This window comes from Lontra canadensis, unplaced genomic scaffold, assembly GCF_010015895.1.
Source record: "Lontra canadensis isolate GAN:19392208 unplaced genomic scaffold, GSC_riverotter_1.0 scaffold99, whole genome shotgun sequence".
NCBI lineage: Eukaryota > Metazoa > Chordata > Mammalia > Carnivora > Mustelidae > Lontra > Lontra canadensis.
In genome coordinates, this window is record NW_022631093.1 from 5443895 (window position 1) to 5471415 (window position 27521).

The 27521-nt window shown below is 45.5% G+C and overlaps 1 protein-coding gene across 1 annotated transcript in view; it reads right to left on the bottom strand.

Moving 5' to 3' along the window:
• TRPC7 (transient receptor potential cation channel subfamily C member 7) overlaps positions 1-27521 on the bottom strand; it is a 149758-nt gene that overhangs the window by 24753 nt on the left and 97484 nt on the right. Inside the window, exons 6-8 of the mRNA XM_032837670.1 lie at positions 21550-21766; positions 9404-9637; positions 5175-5439 (exon numbers count right to left, since the gene is read on the bottom strand). Coding sequence (XP_032693561.1) covers positions 5175-5439; positions 9404-9637; positions 21550-21766 — 716 coding nt within the window. The remainder of the gene's footprint in view (positions 1-5174; positions 5440-9403; positions 9638-21549; positions 21767-27521) is intronic.

The following is a 27521-nucleotide window of genomic DNA, read 5'->3' on the forward strand; positions in this document are numbered from 1 at the left end:
GGCCTGCCAGAACTTCTCCCCCTGCCCCAGGGCCCCCCTCCACCCCGATTCATGGGAAGGAGGAGCTGGCTTTTCTGTGGCTTTGCAGTGCTGGGGGAGCTGAATCAGCGCCTCCTGCTCCTGGTGGCCAAATGAGTCTCGCCCTTTATAGAACGTGCAAACTTTCCATAACTGTCATGGAAAACGGAAGCTTTGAGTTTTGCTTAGCACTGCTGAAGCTCCTTCCATTAAAATGATTCCTAGGGAGACAGAATAACCTTAGGAGAGGAATTATTTTTGATTAGAAAAGTCTCAACCCAGCTGTGCTGTGAAGCTGACTCCACAACAGCCTGGCGGAAAAGGCTGGCTGGCTCCTTTTTGGGGAGGCAGGCCCCCCATTTACTGTCCAGTCAGAATGAACTAGGGGAGGCCAAGTTCACCCAAAGGGGGAGACCAGGAGCCCATTGTGAGTCGTGAGTGGTGTCAGAAAGCCCTTCACGTCCCTGCTCTGGGTCACCTCCTTGGCCCCAGTCCCTCCCGTTCTTCTCTGTGCACCTGTCCTGCCATGGTCACCATCAGAGTAGAGGGAAGGCTACCCCCTTTGTACACCTTCATCCCAAGCTGCATTTCATCCACAAGCCGAGGATTTTTTGTCTCTTTTTCTTTTTTTCTAAAGTAGTCTCCATGCCCAGCACAGAGCCCATTGGGGGGCCTGAACTCACGACTCTGAGATCAAGACTTGAACTGAGATCAAGAGTCAAACGCCCAGCCGACGGAGCCATCCCCATTTCCCCTGTCTCTCTTTGTCTAACACTGTAACCACAGTGCTGGGACCCCACGGTTTTCATGAGTTTCTAGGCTGAAAATCCCCAAACGACCCCCTCAAAAGGCAAATCCTCTTTGTCTACAGACTTCCACGATGAAGTCAAAGATACGTCCCTAATGCGAACAAAATTCCTAACAGAATCAAAAACTTAAAGAATTTCCTCAAGAAAGAGCAGTGTCTGGCTGGCGTCTTGCTCAGCTTTCTCTCCGCTTCCTGACCCCTGTCGTGGGATACTTTGATTTTGTACTCTGAGAGCATAAAACTTGTCTGAGCACCATCTCTCCCTCCCCTTTGGACATTTGCAGTTTCTCACAGAAGCTACTTGGGGATAATGAGCTGCCAGCAGGTGCACAATCTGTCATGCCCAGACAGGCCCAGCTCACCAGCCAATGACCCAGGCACTCACATCCCTGCCCTCCTTCAGCCAGCCCCCGGCACAGCGGCTGAGAAAAATAACCCAGATCTTCGAGAGCGCCCTTGGTTCTGAAGTGGATGGAGGCTGACAAGTTGGGAACCATTCATAGACTCTGACTGTCCGGAGCTTGCTCGATGCTGGATCTGGCTACCTGTTCTGACTTGAACTTACAAAGGCAAATCCCACCTGCAGAGCCGGAAGTCTCCTAGGAAGACACTCCCTTGGGTGAACAAGCCTTTTGTCTCTGAAATGTGTATAGCCGAGAGTGGCCTCTTTCTCTCCGTGTGAGTAAAGATGAGGTTGGATAGCATCAGTCAAGGTCGCTATCTAGCCCTAGGACCACCTTCGCAGAGCCCCCCCAAGTGGCTTGTTCATCCAGACTTCCGGGCCCTACCCTAATTATTGCAATTAGACTCTCTAGAGAGTGAGGCCTGGGAAGTCCCCAGTTTAGCCATTTTCCCAGATGAGTCTGGTGTGATTGGAGAACCCATGATATCAGTTAAGGCTGTTCATCCCGTGTGTTTATTTGTACCTGGGCAGAATTAGTTCAATCTGTTTTCTTCTAATCCTCTCACTGGTCTGCTGGATGGAGGGAATGGGAATTTGGGTTGGGGAGGGAAGAACTGGAACATGTTGGGGGTCAGAGCTGGGCTGGGCTGAGGGCTGAGGGTCTGCAGTTGGTAGAGAGACTTTTCCTCTCTTTCCTTTGGTCCCAGAATGTCCCCACCCCTCTCTTTTGGGATAACACTGTAACTTGGTGGGATTCAGGTGGGACTGGCTTTTGCGATCTGAATGGGGACTGCACTGTCCCTGGGTGAGCAGGGGTCTTCAGGGACAGCAGTCTCTTAGTTCCTAACAGCTGACTTTCGAAGGGGCCTCTGGAACAGCCTTTAGGATCCCCAGCTGCCCTTCAACGTGACAGGTGTGGGCTTGAGGGGAGGATACCTGCCATGTGCTCTAGCCCAAATTTCCCTTCTGGAGGACTGAGAAGACTCTCAGAGAGTCTTCACAGAAGACTTCACAGAAGTCTCCACAGAAGACTCTGTGGAAACAGACAGGGCACCCATCTTACCCTACAAGCTCAAAATTCCACAGGAGAGAAGCCCCCTTCCCCCCTAGGAAGGCCAGAGGGAGAATCCCAAGCTCGGCAGGGCAGCCTGGAGATGGGTTGCTCTGAAGCAAACCTTCTCCTGAGGGGGGTGGTCATTCGATTTTATCATCAGCGTAGCTGGCATGCAGAATAGTTTGAGTCCCCAGAGCACACATCTCATTTACCCTAACATGGCTTTCTGCTGATCAAAGATCTCTTAGGGGGACCTGCTCCAGGGAGCAGTCAAAAGGTAAAAGATGACATTTACAAAAATCCATTCTTTCCTCCACACCTCACTGCTGTATTGACTGTTTCCCTGTTCAATCACACCGTCTTGCTGCCACACGTCCCATTTTAGGAACTGCCAAGGCCATAAATATCCCATCCTTTCTCTACCGTACTTGCTGCCCCCACACCTTTTCCTTCCCTCCCCATCCTGGGGCACCTGGGTCCTCTTTGGTTGGGTCCCTTCTCTCTAGAAGGTCTCCATGTGGCTCCCAGGACTTGGGACAAGCCAACTGTATTGCCCCTGTCTTCTGCTTTCCTCTTTCCTCCTGGCTTTTCCTTTTTTTTTTTTTTTTTAATATTATTTATTTATCTGACAGAGAGAGACAGCGAGAGAGGGAACACAAGCAGGGGTGGGTGGGAGAAGAAGAAGCAGGGTTTCTGTTGAGCAGGGAGGCTGATGCAGGGCTGGATCCCAGGACCTTGGGATCATGACCTGAGCTGAAGCCAGATACTTAACAACTGATACTTAACTGATATATAGGCAGATTCTTTTTTTTTTTTTTAAAGATTTTATTTATTTTTTTGACAGAGAACACAAGCAGGAGGAGCAGCAAGCAGAGGGAGAGAGAGAAGTAGGCTCCCTGCTCAGCAGGGAGCACAATGTGGGGCTTGATCCTAGGATCCTGGGATCATGACCTGAGCCGAAGGCAGCCGCTTAACTGACTGAGCCACCCAGGTGCCTCCCCCCATGGCTTTTCCTGATCCCAAAGCTTCACTGTATAGGTTAGCTGTATCTACCTGAGAATTATGGCCAGGTCAGCCCTGCCCTTAAATCGTGACCCTTTTCATTTTCTCCTGTGTCCTGACACTGATGCTCTGAGCAGCTCTGGGCCTGTAGGGCAGGCTCCCTGTGAGGAGCGGGGAGAGATTGCACAGAACACCCAGGCCAAGAGAGATGGAGCCCAAGTTCACATGGTCAGATTCCCAGTCCAACGTTGACCCTACCGCCTTGAACCTGGCTTTGTTTCTCCTGTTCCTTCTGTCATTCACATTCCTGAAGAATTTAGTGAGCTGGGAATTGCTCAGGAAACCTGTGTGGCTGGGCTCAGCCATTTACATCTGTTAAGAAACAAATCCTAGGCCTCCCAGGGCTCCTGGGGCCCCAGGTCAGGAGTGCTAGCACTGCAGGTCCCAGCTGAGTCACGTGCCTGGAGATGTGACTGTCCTTCCCTCAAGATTCTGGGTGGGACCTTGAAGAAGGCAGGGAGGAGTTCTGAGCCTGGGCAGGCCGGAGAATGACCTAGGCTGGAAATACCATGCTAGCCCTTACATAATCCCTTATTTATTCCTAAGGGCATTTATGAACAAGGCAGGGAGTCATTTCCATTTTACAGGTGAGGACAGAGAGGCACAGATAAATCAACTGACCTGGCATAAGGTCATCAGCCAGTAAACACCTGTGTCAGGATGGAAGCTCAGGTCTGCCTGACTCTGCTCCTAGACCACTGCTCAGTGCCACTGATGGTCTTCCAGGACACCACGTGGCATCCCCCACACCGGGGAGGAGCCCTGGGTCTGCATGGACACAGGCTCAGGGTACTCCAGTACCATCTCCATGTGGGAGGCTATGGCACCTGTCTTGCTCAGCGTGCGGCAGCTACTTCTGGACCCTAAGGTCCGTTGGCTCGACAGTGCCTTGCTTTGGGCTTGTGCATGTGCCTCTTGCCTCCCTGCCCAAGCCTTCCCCTCTGCTGCTGAACCATGTGACGCTGCCAGACTTGCTCAGTGCCCACGCCCTGGAGCCGGCTTGCCCACCTGGGCATACAGAGCTGCTGAGCTGCACACACTCGCATGCTTCCCTCTCACGCTATGTGGCTCTGGCTTCCCCAGGCCTGCCCTGGAGGCGTAGGGGAGTTCATGTCTTCTGGAGCGAGTCTGATTAATGGGAGACAGCAGATGGGAAGGCTCTGGCTGATAAATTGTCTATTTCTCATTCTGATGGGCTATTTGGAGATGCGGTGTTTCTGTATAATCTCCCCAGAGAGTGTGTCATGACCAAGTTGTGCATTCTGATAGATGGCGGCTGGGTCAGCACCCTTATCCGCTCGCCCTCCTCCTCCACTTCACTTTCCTTTCTCCTTCAGTCTTACTGCGTTTGGATTGCAGCTGCCTTTCTCCAGTAAAGTGTTGGTGTGTGACAGTTGCTCAGGGCTCCGTTTTCTAGGTAGCACAGGTGAATGCAGTGATAATAGTAATAATAATTCCTTTCGTGTATTGAAAGCATACCGTGTGGCCGCTGTATCATCTCTCTGCATCTTCATACTATCTCCATTAAGCAGGTATTATTTTTATCCCTATTTTAAAGATAAGGAAATGAAAGCTCAGAGAAGTTAAGGAACTTGCTCATGGCTGCACAGCATCTAAGTGGCAAAAGAATTGAAGATCTAATACAGCTTAAAAATTGGATTCTTTCACGTCCAGAACCTGAACTCTAAGCCACCCTTAAAGAAAGTTGCCTGAACTTGTAGAAATACCAAGGAAACATGAGTCTCTGTAAGGAGCCACCTGCCAGAGACTCTGAAGGATTCCCGGGGAGCCCAGGGAGACCCTCTGATGAGAGCCCTGGGGGTACTCACGTTGTAAAGGCTGGGTTGTACTTCGCACCTCGGTAGTAGGAGTAGAGATTGAACATCCCAATCATGAAGGCCACAAATACCATGATGAAAATGACCATGAACTTGAAGATATCTTTCACGGTCCTCCCCAGGGAGATCTGCAGGGGTCCAAAACTTTCGTTGGCTGGCAAGATGTACGCGATTCGAGAGAAGCTAAGCACGACAGCAATCGCATACAGCCCTTCTGATATGATCTGAGGGTCTGAAGGCCACCACTTGTCCCTGGCTGAAAGAAAACAAGCTGGGTTACTCACCAGGGCGACAGGGTCTGCTGTGCTGACTTGTCTCTGGCAGAGAAAGCAGGCATCTTTCGAGGTGTCTGACCTCATGACCTCATCGTGGCCTTTCCTGCCCTTGTCTCTAAGTTGATCCCAATACACTGGGATCACCCTCCCTCTGGGAATGTGTTGGCCCATCTGCTGGGAACACCCTTCCCTCACTTCAAGGCCACTTCTTTTCCACTCATGCTTTAAGACTTGGGTCAGGTGTCAGCTCTCTTAGGAAGCCTTCTGTGACTCTCACAACCGGGGACAGGCTCCCCATTCCTCTCTTTGCTCCTGCAGTATCCTGTGTGCACCCTTTGTCATGGAACTTTCCATGCTGCTTACCATTCTGTCCTCCTTGCCCATGTTTGGGCTCCACTAGCAGAGGCTGCCCGATCCACTGGGGAAGCATCACGGGGAAGCGGTGGGGAGGAGCATGGACTCAGAGTCGGACAGACCCGGGCTTGACAGTGGCCTTTTTACTCAGAGGCTGTATGATCACGACCAAGTCAATTAACCTTTTAGAACTGGATTTTCTCCATTTGTAAACTGGGGATAATATCATCAATCTCACAGAGCTGTTGTGAGGATGAAATACGACCCTGTACGTAAGGTGCTTAGCATAGGCTCTGGCACACAGCAGGTGTTGCTAAATGTTTGTTACATGCCTGACTGAAATACCACAAGTTTGGATGGGCCACAAATCAAAACACATGAGCCCACACGGGGCCAGGAATCTGAAGGGTCTTCCCTAAGAAAATGCTCTAGGGTTTTGTTTCTTGGGCAGCGTGTGTCTGGAAGTGTTGCTCTGGGTTTGAGCGAAGGTCTCCAATATGGTGACTGGTCATCCAGGTTTGCCATGACAGCCCTGTTCCAGATGGCAAGAGTCTTGGGACCTGTCTTGGGCTGTGGAGTTTCTGCTTGTGATCTTTGGGAAGGGTCTGATCAGCCTGGAGTGTATTTCTGCGGCAGAACAAAGCTGTGAAGTAAGTGTTCCTATGGCACCAGGAATGGCATTCATCACTAGTAAGGCTCCTGCTACGTGTCAGGATACACAGGGGTTCTCTGGTGAGGGCACCATCTTTATCCTTGGGGACTGTATGTGGGTATCTGCTGTTGTCACAGTGCCGGGGCAGGAATATTACTGAGATGCTAATACCCTGCAATGCTCTGGACAGACGCATACCATGAAAACTGCTCTGCTGAAAAAGCCAAGAGTTTCCCTGTTGAGAAATGCTAAGTGAAACTTAAATTGAGAAACACCGAGAAACTGAAATTAGCCCTTACACGTACATTAGCTGTAATTCTAGCGACAGTCCTGTAGAGTAGATCTTATTATTGCCATTTTCAAGATTGGATTAGGGGTATGGGGTCCTTTTCAAAGCCAGGCAAGTGCAGATAGCAAGGAGATGACATAGCAATTCTTGGCACCCCTAGGGAGATGGAGGAGGGATTTTATCTTTATCTTCAAGACTAGACTGTGTTAAACAATTATAATAATAAAGAGCAGCAAGAAACCTTTAGTAAGGGAAGCCAGGCCTCTCTTTGCTACAAGGTTTCATGTAGTGTATTCTAAATTACATTTGGAAATACAATAAAATTATAGACTCTATGTTCTCATCAAGATCATAACTCAGAAGTCCAGGAAAGACAAGTAAGGAGAACAAATTACGTTTTTCCAATATATCTGTCACCCTCCAAGGATAAATAACACATTTGGATAATATGAAATAAGAATTGGCTTCTGCAAAGAGACACCAAAAAGGAATTTCTTTTTTTCCCCCTCCTATAACTTACCATGTTAAACCTCAGCTGTCCTAATAAAGCCACTTCTGTTATCTTGTAAGATAGATTAGCTGTTCTTGGACCCTGGTGGCCAGGCCAGGACATCTAGTGAAAAAGTGTTCTGCTTGGACTGGTTTTTCAGAATTACGATGGGTGTAAAAACAAAGAGCAGTGTGATGATTCAGACGAAGGGATTTTCTTCTTTTTGGCGCTCTTTCCATGAGAAATATTGCCCTATCCCAACCTGGAAAACTGGAATCTGCCTAGGAGCTGAGGTTGGAAGGCACCACGGCCCGGATGGCCACGAGGGGGCGCTCTTGTCCCGCAACTGCAACACAAGCCACCGCTCTGAGCCAAAAGATCTCCAAGGGCACAGGGTGAACTCAAAGCAAGGGCAACAATGTGCAGTACTTTGCAGTTGGCGAGACTTTAACACAATCCTTAATAGGAACGGAAGTCACAAGTGGACAATACTGCAGGCTGAATCAGGGCATTAAGAAAATATCCAATTTAGTATCAAGATTCTCTCATCTCTTCATTGATGAACCCTGAACGGCTCAGGAGGAAAATACACAAATCCATTTGGCCTTTAACAAATCTGAATTTGCTAAACCAACGAAAAAAGAGTGAATGGTTTGTAATACTAGAAGATTCCTCGTTTCTCAGGAGCTGTGCCCTTACCACATTTACATGTGACATGATCTATATAGAATACGGATAGCACTCAAATGCTGTGTTAGATGGCCAGCCTCCGGCAGCTCACGGCTTCACCTGACCATGAACATTCTGACGTCACAGGAGCCATGTGACTCCTGGAGCCATCTAACAGGGACTTTTGACAGTCAAACCCTTCATGATGGAGCAGCGGTTGTTAATAAATGCCTAGTAAGTGTCCAGCTAGTTTACTGGTCATGATAAAAGAGATCTGTATTCTTCTTCCCACTTCTCTTTCCCTTTTAGAACAGAAAGTACAATGCTAGAGCAGGAAAATGAACTAATAGGCAGTATTGATAATAAATGTTACCATTTAGTGAACACTTAATATTTTCAGAGCACGGTGCAAAATTCATATGCACTATCTTATTTAATCTGTAAAAGAAACTTTTTACTTGGGTATTATCCTGGTTTTATGTGTGAGAAAATAAAGGCTCCAAAAAGTTAGGTAAACTCAGAGTAAGCTATAGAAGTAGGATTTGAATCCAGGTGTGACTCCAAAGCCTGGGGACATAAGCTTTGTGCCATTCTGCATGGTTTTCAATTCATGTTGGGCCAGGATCCCTTGCTACCCAAGGCATTCCTATATTTCTGAGAACATTGCGAGCCCTGCCATGGAAAGCCATTCATAATCTGTAAAATAGGGACAGAAAAGACCCCTTTTTGTGGGCCTTTTGTAGGGACTGGAGTTTATGGTATACGTCTATACAGTTCCTGGCATCTAGTAAGTCCTTAATAAATGGATGCTACAACTCTTACTCTTCCTAAAATTTCAATCTACTACCTCATACTGTATGGTCTTGTGGTTTGAAAGAATTAATGTATCTCCAAAAACTACTTTGGCCATGAGAAAAGAATTTTTGAATGGGGGAATCAGGGCCCATCTTTGCACAAAATGCAGGGATCCAGTATAGAAGGACATTTCTTTCATCTCTACATTTCCTCTTAGTGCTCCTGGATTCACATCAGAAATGAGATCTTTGGGGATGCCTGGGTGGCTCAGTCAATTAAACATCTGCCTTCAGCTCAGGTCATGATCCCAGGGTCCTAGGATCGAGTCCCACATCAGGCTCCTTGCTCAGCGGGGAGCCTACTTCACCCTCTGCCTGCCATTCCCCCTGCTTGTGCCCTCTCTCTCTCTTATAAATAAATAAAATCTATTAGAAAAAGAGATCTTTATTTAAAAAACAAAAAACCTCCCAGAAACTTTCCAAGAACCTTTCCAAAACAAATCCATCCTTCTTAACACATACAAAAAATTCATTTCTTAGAGTCCTTAATTCCACCCTTTATGAAGCTGTCTGTGCTGCCCAGAGCAGGACCTCTTTGGAGAGGGATCTGCAGGTGGAGTGGTGCGACCGGCCCGTGGCCACGCCCCAGGAGAGCAGCGGGGAACGCGGTGGAGCAGCGCCCTGCCCTTCGACTCACCGTAAGTGAAGTAGGCAACTTCCGGCGGAAGTGAGACATTGTGCAGCGTGTCGTCCTGCACGTGCTGGTCCACATACAGCTGGGCCTCGCTGGCCTTCAGGAAGGCCATGAACCTGGCGGTGAAGGATGCCACGAAGATGGACAGCATCCCGAAATCCAGCAGGTTCCACAGGTGCAGCACGTACTCGCGCGGCCCCTCCTCCCAGATTTCCTTGCATTCGGACCAAATCATTCCTGCGGGAGAGTGAGAAGCTCAGGCTCATTTTCCAGTTCCCTGGGCGTTTGTGACCACAGCGCGGCACGGAGGGAACCAGAGTACGAATGTACGTGGGAGCTCCTGAGAACTGAGAACGCTCGTAGCCAGCTGCAAATGGAAACGTGTCTTCTTCAAAGGCAGATTTAACAACGGGCAGTTCTCAGGCCGCCTGAAGACGTGTCACCTGCCCTCTGCTTACGGGTAAACCATCTCCAGAGGTGAGGAGAGAGTTCTCATCCTCTCTTAGGTTCTTGGAGGTAATACAGGAGAAACAGAGGGTCCCGTATTTGTGCATTTTAAGAACTGAGAGGGTTTTAAGGACTCCTCCCGTTCTAAATAAAATGCAAGGAAACTGAGGTCCAGGGGGAAAGGGCTTTCTGCAGGTCCCACTGAAGACCTGGAACCCCCTTCTCCTAACTCCCACATTGGAACACTTTATATGTTTCTGTGATTGTTTTCGTGAGCATTCATTTTGAGTTGTTTCTTTACTTTTTAAAGTAACTTCCTGGATTTTAGATACCTACAGTCTTAATTGCTACTTATTGAATAATGTAGAGGCATGTAAACAAAATGTTGCTAGTTGCCCCACCCCACCTCTAAGCCAGCCGTGAGAGGTGACCTAGAGTATCAGTTGGGTGTGTATCCATCTGTACCTGCAATGTCAGTTTGGTGGCCATTAGTCACATGTGGATTTGGAGCCCTTGAAATGTGGCCATTTGAATGAGAGGCGCTGTGTAAGTGTAACATATCAAATACTAGGTATCAAGGACTTAAAAAAAGTAAAGTATCTCAGTTTTTTAAATATCAATCACATGTTGAAGTGACAATATTTTAGATAAATTGGGTTAAATAAAATAGTAATTTCACCATTTTTATTGTAAGGCTGCTAGAAAGTTAGGTATGTGGCTTATGTATGATTTGCACTATATTGCTATTCTCTATCTTAATTATTAAAAATGAAATGATTTAGGTTATTAAAACTTAATAACTCTATAGCATTTTGAGCCCTTCCTATGTGCTAGGCACTCTTTGGCATATGTATGTATTAACTCAGCTGAATTTTGGTAGCAAACACAGGAAGTACATCCTATTATCTCAGTTTTACAGCTACTGTTTCATTAGGTACAGAGAGCTGGACTGTGCTCAGGCAGGAGGCAGATCTGGAGTTTGAATCTGGAAGGTCTGCCCCTGAAGTCTGTACTCTTGACCACTCTATTATTCTGCCTCTTTAGGAAATACAATTGGATTCAAAGCCAGTGATGTGTAGAAAAAACTTGAATATTTTGTAAACGATAGTAAGCAGTTTCTATAGCTACTCAGACCTGGGAAAGTTTTGATGCAGAACCAGCCATGCTGTGCACTACACTTAGCCTGCATACTTAGGAAGTTAATGTAGTAAGAGGTTGGCTTAAGTGACTACTCACTCCCCAGAGGTTAACACTGCCTGCCTCTTTTGGCACTTCCTTGGCTCCTGTGCATCAGACATGAGGGCTTGCCTTTACCCATCCTCTACCTCCCTCACTGGTCCTCCTCATCCTCCTTTGTTACTCATCATCCTCCACCCTCCACCCCCCCCCCAATCCCTTAAAGGCTGTTGCTTTCCAAGGCTTTGACCATTCTTGTTTTCCCTTCTGTCCTTGAGTAAGGGTGTCTACTGTTGCATCTTTGTCCTTCATTTCCTTGCAGATGTCCTGCAGAGAAATAAATTCTGATTTTTCTTAAGTGCTTGGAAACTAAATTTTCCACTATACAGAGAGACTGCTCTAAGAGGATGTCCTGCCAGTGCCAGAAATACAGTATACCCTAAGTTGACCTCCCCATCCCTCCCTAACTTTTAGTCCCCTCGTGGCCCACTACCCCCTGTCTTGCAGTCCTGACTCCTCAGACTGTCCCCAGTGGATCACTGCAATTCTGCAGATCCTCCTCTGGTGGGCTCCCAGATCCATCCTGCCCTCTCAGTTTTCACTTCTTTCTCCTTACTCCTCAAGCACAGGTTGGATCATGGTCACATCCCCCTGCAGTATACTCCTCAACCCTAAGATAAAGTCCAGACTGCAGAGCTGGGCTGTCACACCTTCCTGTGATCTCTGTCTGTGTCCGTATGTCCTGGAGTTCAGCAGAGCAGCTCTCCCCAACAGTCCCCCAACAGTTCCACCCCAGCCATTTGCTGGTGCTCTTCCAGGCCTCAAACACAAGCACGCTGGCAACTGACCACATTATAATACAGTGGCCTTTGAGGACTTCGCTGCCTACAAAGCCTGGAGTAGAGGATGATGGTCATGGGCAGAGAAGCATGGCTGACTTGGTCACAGGCCCCCATCTGGCCACACTGGATTGTGTCTCCTCTGCCCTGGGACAGTTTGAATCAGAGTTTTCCCTTTTTTTGGTGAAAGTGGTTTGTTACATAGGAGGAATTGAAACGAAATGTGTCTCTAAGGAGAAAAGTAATTTGAGAGCGTCTGTTTAGAGGGGTTGTGGCTTTGTTTTTTTGAAATAGCTTCTAAGATTTGCATGTCTGTATCACATCAGAGGCTGTGCAGTAGGAAATATCCCAAAACATTGCAGGTTTGTTTACAAGACACCCCCAGTACCCACCTTGCCTTTTTTTTTTTCCTTTGCAAAACACCCTTCTCAAGCTTACCATTTCAACATTTGTATGGTAATTCAATGAAGTAATAATTTTCTTAACACTGAAATTACTTTCAATTGTGCCAGTTCGAATAGATATTTTAGGAATGTTTTTAGAAAAACCATTATGGGCTGGAAGAAGTAATGTTTATTGCTCTTGGCTACCCTCAGATTAAAATTCCTGATGTCTCAGTGGAAGTGCTTTCAGCTGGGTACTAGCACAGCTGCAGGCTATCACTTAGGGCTGTCACTGGCCTGAATTCAGGAAGCCCTGGGTTCAGGTTCTAGCTTTGGCCACTTCCTGGGTATGTGACTTTAAAAAAGTCCCTTGATTTTCTTGGAGTTTTGGGGTAATTTCAAGCACCAACATCTCTATGAATCTGAAATGCAAATTGTTTATAGAAAACTGACTTTTTTGACCAGGGTAAGTAGCTCCTCATTGGGTATTGCAAATCATTTCCTCCATAGTCAAATGCCCTTGTCAGTTTTAGTAGATTTAAATATTAACTCAACCAAGCTAATTTAAATTATTCTAAGGCCATGAGTAGAAGTAGCATGGGCCCAAGGGTTTGAACAGCAGGAATGCTTAATGAAAAAAGAAACGCGAAATTAAGTACTTTAGTGAGTGAAATTAGGCCCCTTACTTCCAACGGGGTGAGGATGGTTCAGCCTTTTCTATCCATGCTGAATATGATGGTCTCTTGCCTCCAGCTTGTCAGTCAGAGGAGTGTTTAGAGCCCAGGGACTCAGGTGTAAGGAAGCTGGGCACTGGAGCCTCTTTCAGGCAAAATCCCCTTCACTCTGGGATGCCCCCCCCGGAGTCCAGAGGACAAGGTCACTGATAATTAATGAGGGTGGCTGACAGTGAAATGGGCTGGGAAGCCTTGGGGGAAAGGAGGAGCTTCATTTGGGCGGGTTCTGCATAAGGGCTGCTGAGATGGAGTCTGTCAGCTCAAAAGGTGGTTCACGCCCATCCCAGCTTCGGATGCTATTCTGCAGGGATTCCCCTTCAGAATCCTGTGAGCCTTAAATATGCACATTCCTTAAGTGGTCCTGACCCCAGGGCATCCTCTGCTCTGTCCCGGGTCCTCAGCAGAGCAGACTTCAGAGACCACCTCCTGGGAGGCCTGTGGGTCCTTTCAGGTCAGCCTCTCATTATTGGGCCAAAAGGAGGTGTTCTGTGAACTTACAGGAGGGAGAATCTGCCCTCAAGCTGTGACATCTGAATATTGTCTCAGTGGCAGGTCCTTTGTGACAAATCTGGGCCTCATACATATTTGGGATTCAGTTGTTTTCCAGGCAGGAAAATGATATTAATAGATTAAAGCATTTCTGAGTAAAGCTCTCCCTCTTTCTCTTCTTTCATTTTAGTACTTAGCAAGTGCTACACACCCGCTAGGTGCCGGGCACTGTGCTGAGCACTCGAGCAACAGCAAACCTTTCTCATAGTCTGATAGCTGGTTAAACTGTAATCATCTCCACTTTATAGGTGAAAAAGCTTGTGTACCAAGATGGCAAGTACGTTGTTCAAAGGCACACAGGCACTGCAGGGCCCTTGCTCTCCGCTGGGCTGTCACCTACCATGCCCTCTGCTGGGCACAAGCGTGCTCTTCCTGCTTGGGAAATCATCCAGGCGCTTAATAGACACTGTTGAGTGCTGACCCAGAGCCAGCCACCGTTCTGGGGACACCACGACCAAGATGAAGCAAGCTCAGTCTATCTCTGAAGACAGATGCATCACAAACCATCATGAATGTTTCTGGGTGACAGATGCTGTAATGAAAATGGGGTTTCATTTTCACGGGGATTGTTTGTGGAGGTGCAGCGATCAGAGCAGTCAGGGTTATAATCATGAGAGTAAGCAGAGTTCCTGGAACAACTTGTATTTGTTCACTGACGGAGTGAATTCATGGAGGAGGGGACACTTGGTGTGAGGAAGCAGGAGCTAGCCAGGTGACGGAGGGGCTGGCCAGCCAAGTGTTCCAGATAGTGGCTGCGGAAGTGTGGGAGGATGGGCTCTTCCAGGGGACTTGAAGAGGCTGAGTGTGGCTCAAGATTCAGGGCGTGGGCCTGGAGATTGGTAGCAGGGAAGGTTAGTGAAGGCCCAGTAGACCCTCAGTAGCTTTCCTACAGGCCATGAGGGGGAGACTGGGCTTCACTTGGAGCGGCTGGACAGTCCCTAAAGGTGATAAGCAGAGCAGATGCCTGGTCTCACTTGTAGGGAGAAACTTTGGAAAGTTGACTGGAATCGTCTGCTTGAAAATGGATCTGACTAAGTGAGGAAATAATCAAAAGAATGAATTAGGTGAGGAACCCAGTCCATAGGCTTTTATAAGTTCAGTCTTCCCAAACTTCACTGTGTGATCCTAGAGCTAAGACTTAGCACCTCCCTTGAAGAGTTTATAACCCTGGGTGGGTTGGGTGAGGGAGACCTTGAGCCTCACATTTTACACATGTAAAAACTGAAACGCAGACAGGCAGGGCCTCCAAGGGACCCAGGACTGGGTTTCCTGACACCCAGTCATAAGTTCTTCTCTGTAGCCTTTTAAGTGTATTTTCCTATTACCCCGGGCATTCACATCTCCACTCCATTGGCAATACTGGGAAGTCTGTTTAAGAAAACACTGCCAGGTTCTAAGAGTGGTGCAGAATGTGTCTTCAGACATGAGTCTATTCCTAGATGGAGAAATGGCATGCATTGTGCAGAGACTTCCCGCCCTCCAAGCCTGACGGCTTTCTGGGAACTACTCATGTTACATCATCCTCTGATGAGTGTCTCTGGGGCCACAGTCTCCCGTTAAAAAGCCTTATTATAAGCTCTTACAACTACCCCAGAGTTGCTGCTGATATAGGCAAGAAAGAGGTTCCTGTGGTATGAACTGATCCTGGAGTTCTCTAGGCTGCAAGGAGTGACGGTCCCTGGTTTCCAGAGTCCTCCTGATGCAGCTCATTTGACAGCACTACAGAGCGCAACAAATCTACTAGCAAATTTATCCCTACTTCCTCTCGTACTCTTCTTTTCCTTTCCTTAATACTGTGTCCTGGCTTTTCTTCTGTCTCTGGGTATGTCTTCTCAACCTCCTTGTGCCTCACTACCCCCATCCTTGAATCTCTTGGATTGACAATCTAGGATTTTCCGTAAATCCTATAGGTAATCAACTAAAGCATCTGGAGTGAAGGAAGAATATATTTCTAAGTGAGTCTGACCTTTACACAGAACTGTACAGTAGAAGAGAAACAACCTACATGCCTAGCTAGTATGAGGAGAGGCTTGGGGAAATAAGAGTATGGTCACATGATGTGGCTGTTTGAAGTGGTCATTGGGAAAACCACATGGCCAGATGGAGAGAGGGATAACAAAATATGGAAAGAGTCAACTATAAATTTATATGATTACAGAAATGTTAATAGAGACAGGAAGTAACAAAAGAAAGCATGTAGTTTGCTTAGCAGTGTTAACTGTTAGGAAGAACAGGAGCCTGGGGAATAGGACAGTCAGGGTGGAGGAACTTGTGGCTTTAAATAGGTTGGTTTAAAAAGACCTCACTTTGAAGATTTTTTGAGCAGGGACCTGAGGAGGTGAGGAAATGAGCCATGCGCTGTGGGAAGAACACTCAGGCAGTGGGGACAGCCCCCGCAGAGGCTCTGAGGTAGAAACAGTGTGCAGCAAGGAAGCCAGTGGGGCTGTGAGGTGGGAAGTGGTGGGATGTGAAGTCACAGAGATGGCGTGGAGAGGTGGAGGGCATTGTAGGCCATTATAAGGGCATCAGTGTCACTCTAAGAGAGATGGGAAGCCACCGAAGAGTTTTGAGGCAAAGAGGGAGAAAACCTGATTGAATTTTAAATGGATCACTCTAGCTCCTGGCCTGAGAATGTACTGAGGCCTGGTGGTGGGAAAGACAGAAGCAGGCCACCCAGAGAAGGCTGTTCACCTTTTTGTGGCCAAGGTCTTCATCCATGAAGGGAGCAGGTTAGACGTGCAAGGGTCCTGAGGTTCTTTTCAGCCCTAGGGAAGCTTCTGGTAGAGAGGGAGTAGTAGTGTTCTTATAATCAATCTGTCCATAGTCCCTCATTTATGAGTATGATACATTCTGGGAGAAGAGACCGTGCTACTCTGTATCCAGCTGATCAGGGTCTGCCTGGCAGAGTAGAATTTGAAAATTCTGTCAGTAGGGGCCTCATGCCACTTCAAGCCCCTCCATGTCTGAGCAGAGGGTAGATCAGACTGTAGACTTCAGGGCGTGCCAGTAGTGCACACAGTGTTCAAGAGCTTTCTCTCAAAGATTAGTATTACCCTGTAGTAAGTAAAGAGCTCCAGAATGTATTCAGGGATAAGATAATGTTAATTGTATTTTACAGCTGCTTCCCCAGTATCTGGCACAGTGCCTGATATTTAGTATAATGCTTAATAACTAGAAAATATATATTGAGAAAATAATTGAGAGAGCAAAAGAAATATCCAAAAACTTCCACGTTGCTCCCCCACTGTATCTGGCAAGCTCCCTGCTCTGTGGCCTCCCCTCCAGCTTCCCTCCTGGTACAGTGGGTGAGAGTCCACAGTCCTGCTAAGGCCGGGTCCTCCACCTGTGTCCTGGATCTCGTCCCCTGTGGCTACTCAGGAACTTAGCTTCCAGATTCAGTGGTGAGGTCTCAGGCCTCATGTTAGCTGATCTGTCGGCATTCTTTGGAAGTCATCACTCCCTGGTTCTCGACCCAGTTACTTTGATTGCCTTCAACACCACTCTCCTGGCTCTTCTCTTACATAATCTTCACTGGAGACTTCTCATCTTTCTGTCCTTAAGTATCCTTGTGCCTCAGGACTTGGTCCTCAGTTTGTCTGACCACATTCGCAGTTGGGGTGATTGCACATTTAATTTACGTTAAGTACGCTGTCATGCTCATGCTTGTCTTCAGCCCCAGCCTCTCCGTATGTGCTTATGGACTTCAGACATGCATATCCAAGTGCTGCTTGACATTTCCACGTGGACATCTAATAGGTATCAAACAGAACTCTTGATTTCCTTCTCTCCTTCCTCTCTGAACTGCTCCTCCCCTGGTCTTCTCTGTTGGTGTGAAAGACTAGCATACCATCACTTGAGCTAAAACACATGGAATTTTCCTTGACTCCTCTCTCTCTCTCTCTCTCACACCCTACACCAAGTCTGAAAGTAAATATTATTGATTTTACAGAATGTAAATCACAATGTACCACCTCCTCAAAACAAACCATTTCCTATCTGCATTACTGTAGTGGCCTCCTGACTGGTGTCCTTGCTTCTGTTCTTGTTCCTGACTTCTCTGTCTTGTACATAGCAGCCAGCAAGTCATTAACAATTTCAGTCATATGATGTCACTTCTGTGCTCGGAACCTTCCAGTGGTTTCTTATCACAGTCAGAATAAAATAAAAATTGTGTACCATGGCCTGAAAGGCCTTGTGTGATCCAGCTCTGCCTATCCCTCTGAGTTCATCTCTGTTCTCTCCTCCTTATTCACTATACTTCAGCCTCACCAGTTTCCCTGAATCCAAGCCTTTAACACATACTGATACTTCTGTCTGGAATGCTTTTCACCCAGATGTGTACAAAGCGTTCTTCCTCTCTTCTTTTAGGTCTCTGATCAGATTTCATCTTGTCAGAGTAGGGAGATGGGAATGCATGTTCCTACTGCTGAGCTCTTTTGAGAAGGTAAACTTTGAACAGAGACCTGAAGGAAGAGAGAAAGCAGGCTACACAGGTCATTATCCAACTAGTCTCTTCAATCAGAGAAATTGGAGTACTGACTAGAAATTTGGAGGTATGAAAAAATCATTAACTTTCTGTTACGTTAGTGGTTCTGTTTTAGAAAAGAAGTTCTGGTTTCTATTACCAGCCATGATGGGTAATAAACTGAAAAAGAGAAAAAGAAAAAAACCATCCTCAGGCATTGAAAACAGATATTCCTTCAGCAAGGTAAGCTGCTTGAACATCAGGTCTTTCTTTATGGAGACACATTCCAGTCTAGTGCATGGAGTGGAATCCCAGAAGCATGAAAGGCAGCCCCACAGAGTTAAAGAGACAGAGACTGGGGGCGCCTGGGTGCCTCAGTGGGTTAAGCCTCTGCCTTCAGCTCAGGTCATGATCTCAGGGTCCTGGGATTGAGCCACCCCGCATGGGGTTCACTGCTCAGCAGAGAGCATGCTTCTCCCTCTCCCACTGCTCCTGCTTGTGTTCCCTCTCTTGCTGTCTCTCTCTCTCTGTCAGGTAAATAAATAAAATCTTAAAAAAAAAAAAAAAAGGAAAGAAAGAAAAGCCCTGAAATCATCTGTGGGTAATTTAACAGCTTGTTAGAGTAAAGCCAAATGCTCTTCCAAGGAAGATAACAAAATCTGGATGTTCAACAACATAACCTAGGAAGTGCCTGTCATTCAGTCAGAAATGACTAACCCACCGAGGCACATGTGATCCATGTCAGGAGAGAGATTAGGTAGAAGAAGGTAACCCAGAAATGACAGAGATGATGGAATTAGGAGTTAAGGATTTTATAATAGTTACTGTAAGTATGCACCGTATGTTTATGGATTTAAAGGAAAATGCAAGCTTCATGAAGAAGGAAATGAAAAGATAAAAAGAGGGCCAAATGGAATTTCAAGCATTGAAAAATATAATATCTGAAAGGAAAAATTCACTGGTTAGGGATTAAAATCACAGACAATGCAGAAAAATTATCATAAACCTGAAGCACAGAGAGAAAAAAACATTGGAAAAAAGAAAAATAACTTATCTTTTAGTGATACACATAAAAATGTTTATGGGTGAAATATGATATCTGAGATTAGCTTTAGAATGCTACATGTTGGGGGAAGGGAACCGGGGAAGCTATAGATGACACAAAGATTAGCATGACTTGCTAATTTTTGAGCATGAGAGATTGGTTCATGGGATTTATTGTACTCTTATCTTGATTTTTGCATATTCCTTGAAATGATTCATAATAAAACGCTTGAAAATTTACCTAAATAAGAAAAAGTAATTAGAATCTTTCTTCCATCCGAAATATACCAGGAAATAGGTCAATGAGAAATAAACCCTTCCCTCCTCCCTACTTTTCATGTAAGGGTCTTAAAAACTCAGCTGTGTTTTGATGGGCATTGGGTCCTCTGCAGCTGGAGAGAAATGCTTCCTCCTGGAACAGTGCTCTGACATCCAGGAAAAGAAATAGGGGTCAAGAGGAAGTCTGCTTCAGTAAGAGCCATGGACATGGCATAGCTCTCTCACTCAGGGCAAGTGTGGTTGCACTCACCACAGTCTCCTCCCTGGGGGCTGGGTGGGGAAATGTGGTGGGTGAGTGATGGGGCCATAAATACTCTTACATTTTTATCCATAAGCCCAATGTGTGAGTTATGGGTGTTTTGTTTTGATCTGTGTCGTAGTCAGTTTGGGCTGCTCTAGCAAAATACCACGGGCCGAGTGGCTTGTAGACAAGAGAAATTGATTTCTCACAGTTTTGGAGGTTGGAGGTCTGAAATCGGGATGCCAGCATATTTGGGTTCTGGTGAGAGCCCTCTTGTGGGTTACAGACTGCTTGTTGTATCCTCACATGGCCAAGAGAAAGAGAGAGAGAGAGAGAGCACGCGCATGAGTTCTCCCCGAGGCTCTTCTGTAAGGGTACGTATCCCATTCATGAGCATTCTGTCCTCATGACCTAATCCCCTCCCCTAGGACCTACCTCCTAAGACCATCACATCGGGGTTAGGGTTTTCACATATGGATTTGGGGCCATACAAACTTTCCATCCCCTGCAGTGTTAGGATTAGGGTAGATCCTGAACTGTGAAAGTCAGGCCACCAGAATTCACTCCGCCACAGGCTTTAATGTCTCCTTACAACTTCAGTGCCAGTGACTTTCCTAAGTGAGCCTCTGGTCAGAGACTGGCTGGTTGATGAAAAACCTGTGGGAAGCATGCTCTCCTGCTTCTTTCCTTTGGATCAAACCATCCTTCTCATCTCCCTCTTCCTATTTAGAGACCCACCTCAGAGACCATAGGCTCCCTTGTTCTCAGCTTGGGCATCTAGGATGTTCTCACATGGTTCAACCATTGTGGCTCTCTTAGGCTCTCTCATTTAACTGCAGTGGGCCATGTGTTGTGCCATTTTGAAGTACTTGTTCTTTTGTGATTTTGTTGCTTGTTGGCACAGACACTGTGACCCTGTGTACATTTTGACTCAGTGCTCAGTGTTTATTAACATAAACCTAGTGAAAATTATACCATTATTGAATTTTTGTGAAGAAAGCAATATCTGGGGTACGTACTATTAGGGCAATTTAATTAGTAGAGTACATCTTGATACTCCAGAATTAACATTTTTCAGTTCTCTTTTCAGTTTTGTTTTGTTCAAAACATTCTCCTCACATTCATATCTTTTTGGTGTACATATTGTAATCTATTGATCAGGTTTTAGTTATGTGCAGTGTCAATGTTAACTTATACAGTTTTTCATTTTTTTCCCACCAAGTCTGATTTTTTCCCTAGCAAATAGTTTTGCAGTTTTTAGTTTTAGAAAAGCCTGTATCCCATTTTGCCTGTACAGTTTTAGCTTTTACCATTTTAGTTTGTCTTGTTTGTTCCTCTTCATAATAGTTCTTATAAAGTGGATAAAAGAGAGATGTTCTTTCTTAGCTAGACAGTGGGGAAATCGGGAAAATTTCCTCGGCACTTATAGTGGCAGACCTTGGCCGCATAGAGCATTACCACAAAAAGGAATGTCACAGCTTCATGGTGTTCCTTAATACAAAAAATGAGAAAGTGTAGCTCCCCTAGCTTCTCAGATTTCTGTTTATTATCTGCATTCTACTATACATTAGTATTCAGTGATAAAAAATACCATTTAAGCTATGCAATTTTATACTGTTTTCTGGAAGCAGACCTTGATTTCCTAAGGCCTCTGGTAGACTGTAGTTAAATGATCAAAATATGTTTTCCCATGCAAGGCTGCCTTACAAACATTTTCAATACGTGTGTAATGAAAAGCACGTTTGAATGAAAATGTAATGAAAAGCAAATTTCCTCCAAACATCTCCTTCCGAAATTGGGATTCCTGTTAAAGGCCCATGCATCGGATACACCAGTGTATGTAGAAGCTGACTCTGCCTTCTCTGTTGGTCATCTGCTCACCATTTTGACTGCCAGAGGGCGCTCAAGAGGAGATGGAGAGGTTCAGAAGTCAGAGTTTAATTATGTCCTATTATTAGTAGGGGAGGAGAGAATAAAGGACAGAGTGCTTACCTAAGACCCATTTCATGATGAGCATTTCTGTCCAGGAGAATTGTGTGGTTTTCACTCTGAAGATCTGTTTCGGGTGGTCTGTGAAGGTTTCGTTGGGCAGGTTTTTAACGCCTTCAAAGCGGTCTGATGCATTCACAACTAGCAATCCCAAAAAGATTGTAAAAGAAACTGCATGGGCGACAAATTTCATGAAGGGGCTCCTCAGGGTTCTTCCTAGCTGGAAACAAAATATGTAGAAGACATATTAAACTGGCATCTGTAGGTGGGGACAGGTCTCTCTTTAAAATGCTTTGCCAAAGTTTAACGAGAGAATCCTCCATCACGGACAGAAGCTGCTAACTGAACTCAGACAACCTGTTCTCTTGCCCTTTCATGTGAGTGGCTCCTTAACCAGATGCATCTCCTGTTGAGTTCAGTTATTCCCATTTAGGAATTTCGTGGGAGTGGTATAAACAGGAGTAGAATACACTGATGTATTACCGTGCTGTGACCTGCACGACTTTTCCCAGCCTTGTGATAGGTGTCTTAGGCCATTCACATCTGGAAAAAGAATAGTCTCAGTAGAGTTCAGAATTTAAAAAAAAACACATGTTGGCTATGCTCTATTGCTCTTTGGTCCATTTTCCTGAGTTTTGTTTTTTCTATGATTTGTTTTCACTATTTCTTATATGTTGGTAAATTAAAGCTTTACAGTTCCCTCTGCTTTAGCCATATTCCAAGAAATTTTGACAGGTGATATATTCATTGATGTTCAGTTATCAATATTTTACAGTTTCCCTTTGGATTTCATTTTTAAATCACAGGTTAATGTCCAGATGTAGAGGACTTTTTCCTCATACTTTGAAAAATTCCTTTTTCATTGCTGCATGTGTGTAGATCATAGTCTCTTTGATACTACTCTGAAACTTACTGAGGTTTCCCTTGTGGCTCTGGTGCATAATTGACTTGTGTGGTTGTTCTGTGTGAGCCGAAATGATCCAGAAGATGCCCCGTTAGGGAGCAAGTATTAGCCATATCTTCTTTGGCCCTGGTGTGCCATCCCAAGGCTACCTTGGTCTTTGAGGACTAAACTGTGGGCCATCCAATGAGTCTTTTGACCCTTGTTAATGAGCTCATATGAGTCCCTTCTAGGACACAGCTATCACTTGCACCTAGGCACCAAATCCTACCCCTCACCCTGGTACACTAATCAGAAGAGAGCAAAGAGGGAAACCTTTTCTGAAGCCCAGAAAAGTTCCTTCTCTAGAGCAGATGTTCACCTGTAGCCACTGTCTAGTTAATTGATGTTCACATTCGGCCTCATTCAGGAGTCCTAGAGTGAAAGAAATGTCATCTGGGAGATAGAGTATTGGTTCAGTAGGTGATCAATTTATAGGGATTTTTGCAGGTAAAATTTCCCTAATTATGACTGTATTCAATGTAATATTTATAAGTCCAATGGTTTGATAATGTTCTTTGTGCTTCAGCGTGGTAATCGTCCACTTTAATTATACTGATTGTTAGTGTAACATGGTTTATTATGATTCTAATACCATAGAACCTATTGAAATTAAAAAAGTGATAATTATATATATATGTATATATCTATATACATATATATATATATTCAAAAACCCAACATCTCAGGTCTAGACATTAGGAATCCCTACTATGCTGGAAAAAACTTAGTTCATTTGCATTGTTAGATGTCATATGGCACTAAAGCTAGTGCCCCAAATCCTGAAATTCTAGTTACCTGAAAACCATGGAGCCTACAGACATTTTATAAATGGCCCTTCTTTGTGATGTTTGACTTCATTATCTACAAAATTGGATCATAGATTAATTCTGGCCATAGGTAGATACATTAAATTCAGAATGCACAGGTCAAATGTAAGGACAAATAAAACATCTCACATAAATTAAGAAAACTGAATTCAACCATGTCTCATTTTGATTTATATATCAAACTGTTAGTTTGAATTTTTCAACATTTTAGATAACTGCGTTTGAATCTTGAAGCCCCATTTCCCAGCCAGGTTGCTGGTGTACCCAGGAGACATCCTTAAATAGTCCCTGCATCCTGTCTTGTCACTGTGTCCTAGTTGGGGTAGTGGTGAGAGGCGAGGGAAGGTGGAACTGACCATGGGTTGGGGAGTCGGGAAGGCTGAGCAGAAGGAAAGGGATGTCAGATCTTGTGTATCCCAGCACAGTCCCACAATTGTCAGAAAAAGCTGGGGACAATGGAGATGGACCCAAATCTTAAGGGACTGGTGGCTAGGTTTCCCATCCTTTATCGGTGAGCTCTACGTAGTATCTTCTGATGACAACCTGGGTGAGGATACGGGGACACTGCTCCTCCTCCTCACCGACAGGAGGCACCTGATGCAGGAGGCTGCATGCAGCTGAACCTGAGCTGGCCTTGGGATTCCCCAGAAGATGTGGTTTGAGGCATTTACTGTTCTCTGTTACCTCCTTCAAGTTGTTATTGTCTGGCAGAAGTGGAGTCTGTAAAAATTACTGTATCTACCGCAAATGTACCACAAAACCCTGATAAGGCCCTATGGTCCCGTGGAAAGTGACCCTGGGTTCAGTTCCCACTTGATCTGGGCCATAGGGAGGAAAGCGAGGTTAGGTAGTAGTGCGCCTTTCTTCCTCTTCTTCTGGGTTTGAAGACTCCTTTTTTTTTTTTTAAATCATTATTTTTTATTACGTTAGGTCAGTCACCATACAGTATGTCATTAGTTTTTGATGTAGTGTTCCAAGACTTCTTTTTAATTGGTCAAACTTGGACAAAGTTCATTTGAGATCAAATCATTTCAATGGCTTGCTTTCTTTTCTTTTCCCTTTTTTTGGGGGGGGTGATATTTCCTTTTTGTCTCACAAAAATAATTTTTGAAACAAATTACACCCGGGGAAAACTTCCTTCTTTTACAAGGCCACCAGGTAAGCTAAAAGAAAGGAGAAAAGTCAGCCAATACATGCCAGCAGCTCTTAGCTGGGGAATCATTAAAGCTGGGTCAAGGAACAATGTTCAGCGTAAAAAAAGACAGAGCTTTGGGAGATGTAGACCTTGGCCTGCTCTGCTCTTTGCTCACCAGTGCAAAACTGGTGAGTCTGGACAATGGGCTAAAGCACTTCCGTCATTCCTTGGACCGTATGAGCAGAGAACTGGTTATTTAAAAATGCAGGCTTGTAGTACCTCAGTGTCTAGCTCACCCCAAACCTCCTGGGAAATATGTGAATATGAGAGCAACTAAGTAGTGCTCTTGAATTAGCTGCAAACAAATAGATCAGAGGTGACCTTTTACTGGTTAGCACACCTCTGTGTTCCCTGCTGCTGGGTTCTTAGCCCTTACCATGAGTGTAAGCTTCTAAATGGGGACCTGGTGGCTGCATGCCTGCGAGGTAGGTCGTATCTGCAGGAGAGCACCCAGAGAATGTTTCCACCCTGTCTCCGCAGTCTTGTATCCCCAGATGCCACCCTCACTTGCCACCAGGTCCCAGTGGCCTCGAGGAAGGGCTCAGTGTAGAAGTTGGAAAGTGGAACGGAGGCAAACTTTGGATCAGGTACTCCAAGAAAAAAACATGCACATCGTCAAGGCCAGAGTGGTTCTTAAATATTAGAGATCCTGGTTAAATTAGGGGTGGGTTTCACCGTATGCTTCCTGTAAAATTCTTACTCGAAATGTCTAATGCAGGGCTCAGCGATATTCCGTTCTTTGGGTAAGGCAGGAGGATGTTCACTGGGTGTCTCTAATCTGGGCGTTCTCACATTGCCATGGGAAGCCATCCTTTGTCCCATGGGCTGAAGAGGTGCTAAGTGATAGTGGACGCTTGAAGGTAGGGTTTCTCGGGAAAGAAGAGGAAAGAATACAGTTTGTCAGTCTTGTTTTTGACTCCTCCTTTCTGGAAAAGTCCTGCCACCTCTAAATTTCTGAACCAAGTCCATCGCAAAGTGAAGTAGTCAGCAGTTAAGATGCTTACATTCAGCATTGAAGGTTATAATGCTGCTGATGGATTAGAAAGTGTAGAAGGGCAGGTGTGCATGCATGTGTGTGTATGTATGTGTGTGCACGTGTACACACGCTTGTACAATGGTTAAAGTCAGGTCTCTTGAGCTAGAGATCTTAGGTTTAAATCACAGCTCCATAGTTTGTGGCATTTAATCCCTTTATGTCTTAGTTTCTTCATCTGTAAAATGGGGATAAAATATAACTTTCACATAGGGTTGACGAAAGAAATGAATAATATGCATAAAACAGCAGCTCCTGGCACACAGGAAGCGCTTACTATGTGGCACCAGAGAGCCTCAGGCAATACTCCTAAGGGGGAACATAGAAGAAACCCACCTGGCTCTTTTAAAGCTAATAGGCAAGGCTCTGGAAAGTTGGAGCTACACAGAGTCCTAATGCACTTCTGCTGTGAGCCTTTGGGGTGCTGTCTGTATGCACCATGATCCTGGGCCCTGGAGGGGACAGAATAAATAAGCCGGCAGAGTTGGTCCTTTCAAAGTTGCTGATTTTCTGGTGGAGAGAGATGTAGGCCATCGCCTGTGCTAGGAAATCGATGGAAAGTTGGGGAGAGAATGTCGTAGGGCTTAGACTGGGCTCCGATAGAAGCAATCAGCCTTCTAGTATTCCTAACTCCTGTCCCAGAAGGGTGGCAGGTGATGGACTTTCCTTTTGGATTTGAGGGCAGATGCTTTTGTTAACATAAAAGCAAAATATGCTCTATTTCCTGGCATGAATTTCCCCTCCATGACCATGCTTCAAAAATTACAGCATGATTGTATTTAATCTTGTGCTCTCTGGTAGAAGCAGATGAGGGGGACACACAGACCTTTGGAGGCATTGTCTTCTCCTGGTCGGCCTTGGATCGCATGGCGTGAGGACCCTTGTTTCAAACCATTTCAACTATGACAAGGCAAAGCAGGGATCTTCCAAAGCTGCAGAGTTCCTCTACCTCCTCGTGAGGTGTTTTGTTTGGCACAGGGCTTAGGGGCTGGGGTGTGGTAACTGACAACTTTGGCATTCTTCATCTGAGAGTTATGTGGCAGTATATGGACTGAGGGCTTGTACCCTGCAAAGATACCAGATAGTAGGCTGAAGCTATTTACAGCTCTCCCTGCCTGAGTCCTGGGACCGAGTTATAAGGATAATTGAGCCATCAAGGTTAATGTCATGGAGGAAATCAGTTTCACCTCTCACACCTTTATAATTAGAATTTGTGTTGTTGCTCAATACTTTTACCAAGCTGACTTCCTCCTTGATCCGACCCACTGTAGAAACCCCATTTGAGCCCATAACGATTGCTGTTAACTCTTTCAGGTCTCAGATTTTAATAGGCAAACAACCTAAAGTATGAATCAGAATGGAATAACAAAGGGTGCAAAAGGGCATTGAGCCATAAAGCTCCTTTGACATCAGAGCTCTCCTTGAGAGGATAAAGAGCTCTGTGGGTAAAGATCTACCTGATAGCAGCCATGAGGAGAGAACTCACCAGCTTCCCAGTGGGCTGCATGACCTCAGCCATGTTGAGAAATAATAGAAAAATATCACCGTTCACTTTATTGACCTTGACAGGCCTGTTCCAAGAGCCAGACCAGCCTTTGTTATCTTATATACACATCTATGACTTGGTTACCCTCTTCAGCCACCGTATTAGTAAGCTGTCAACTTCTGTTGACATCCTTGACCTTATCCTCTCCTTATTTAGCTGTCTTTCTCAGGGACCCTCAGAAATTTAAATAAAAGTAGAATTGACAGCTATGGGGATTCAACGGGAAATAAACGACATCATTTTGGCAGGCCAATCAAGTAATTTTGGTGTTTCTAGGGGTCCCTAAATCAGGAGAACAACTATTCAATAAGTGGACGATTAAGTTGGAAACAGAAACTTTAACATTTGTTAGACATTGTTGGATGTTAGCTGGTTGATGATGTTTTTATGAAAACATTAAGAAAAGAATATCAAGTTCTACTTTCTTTGAG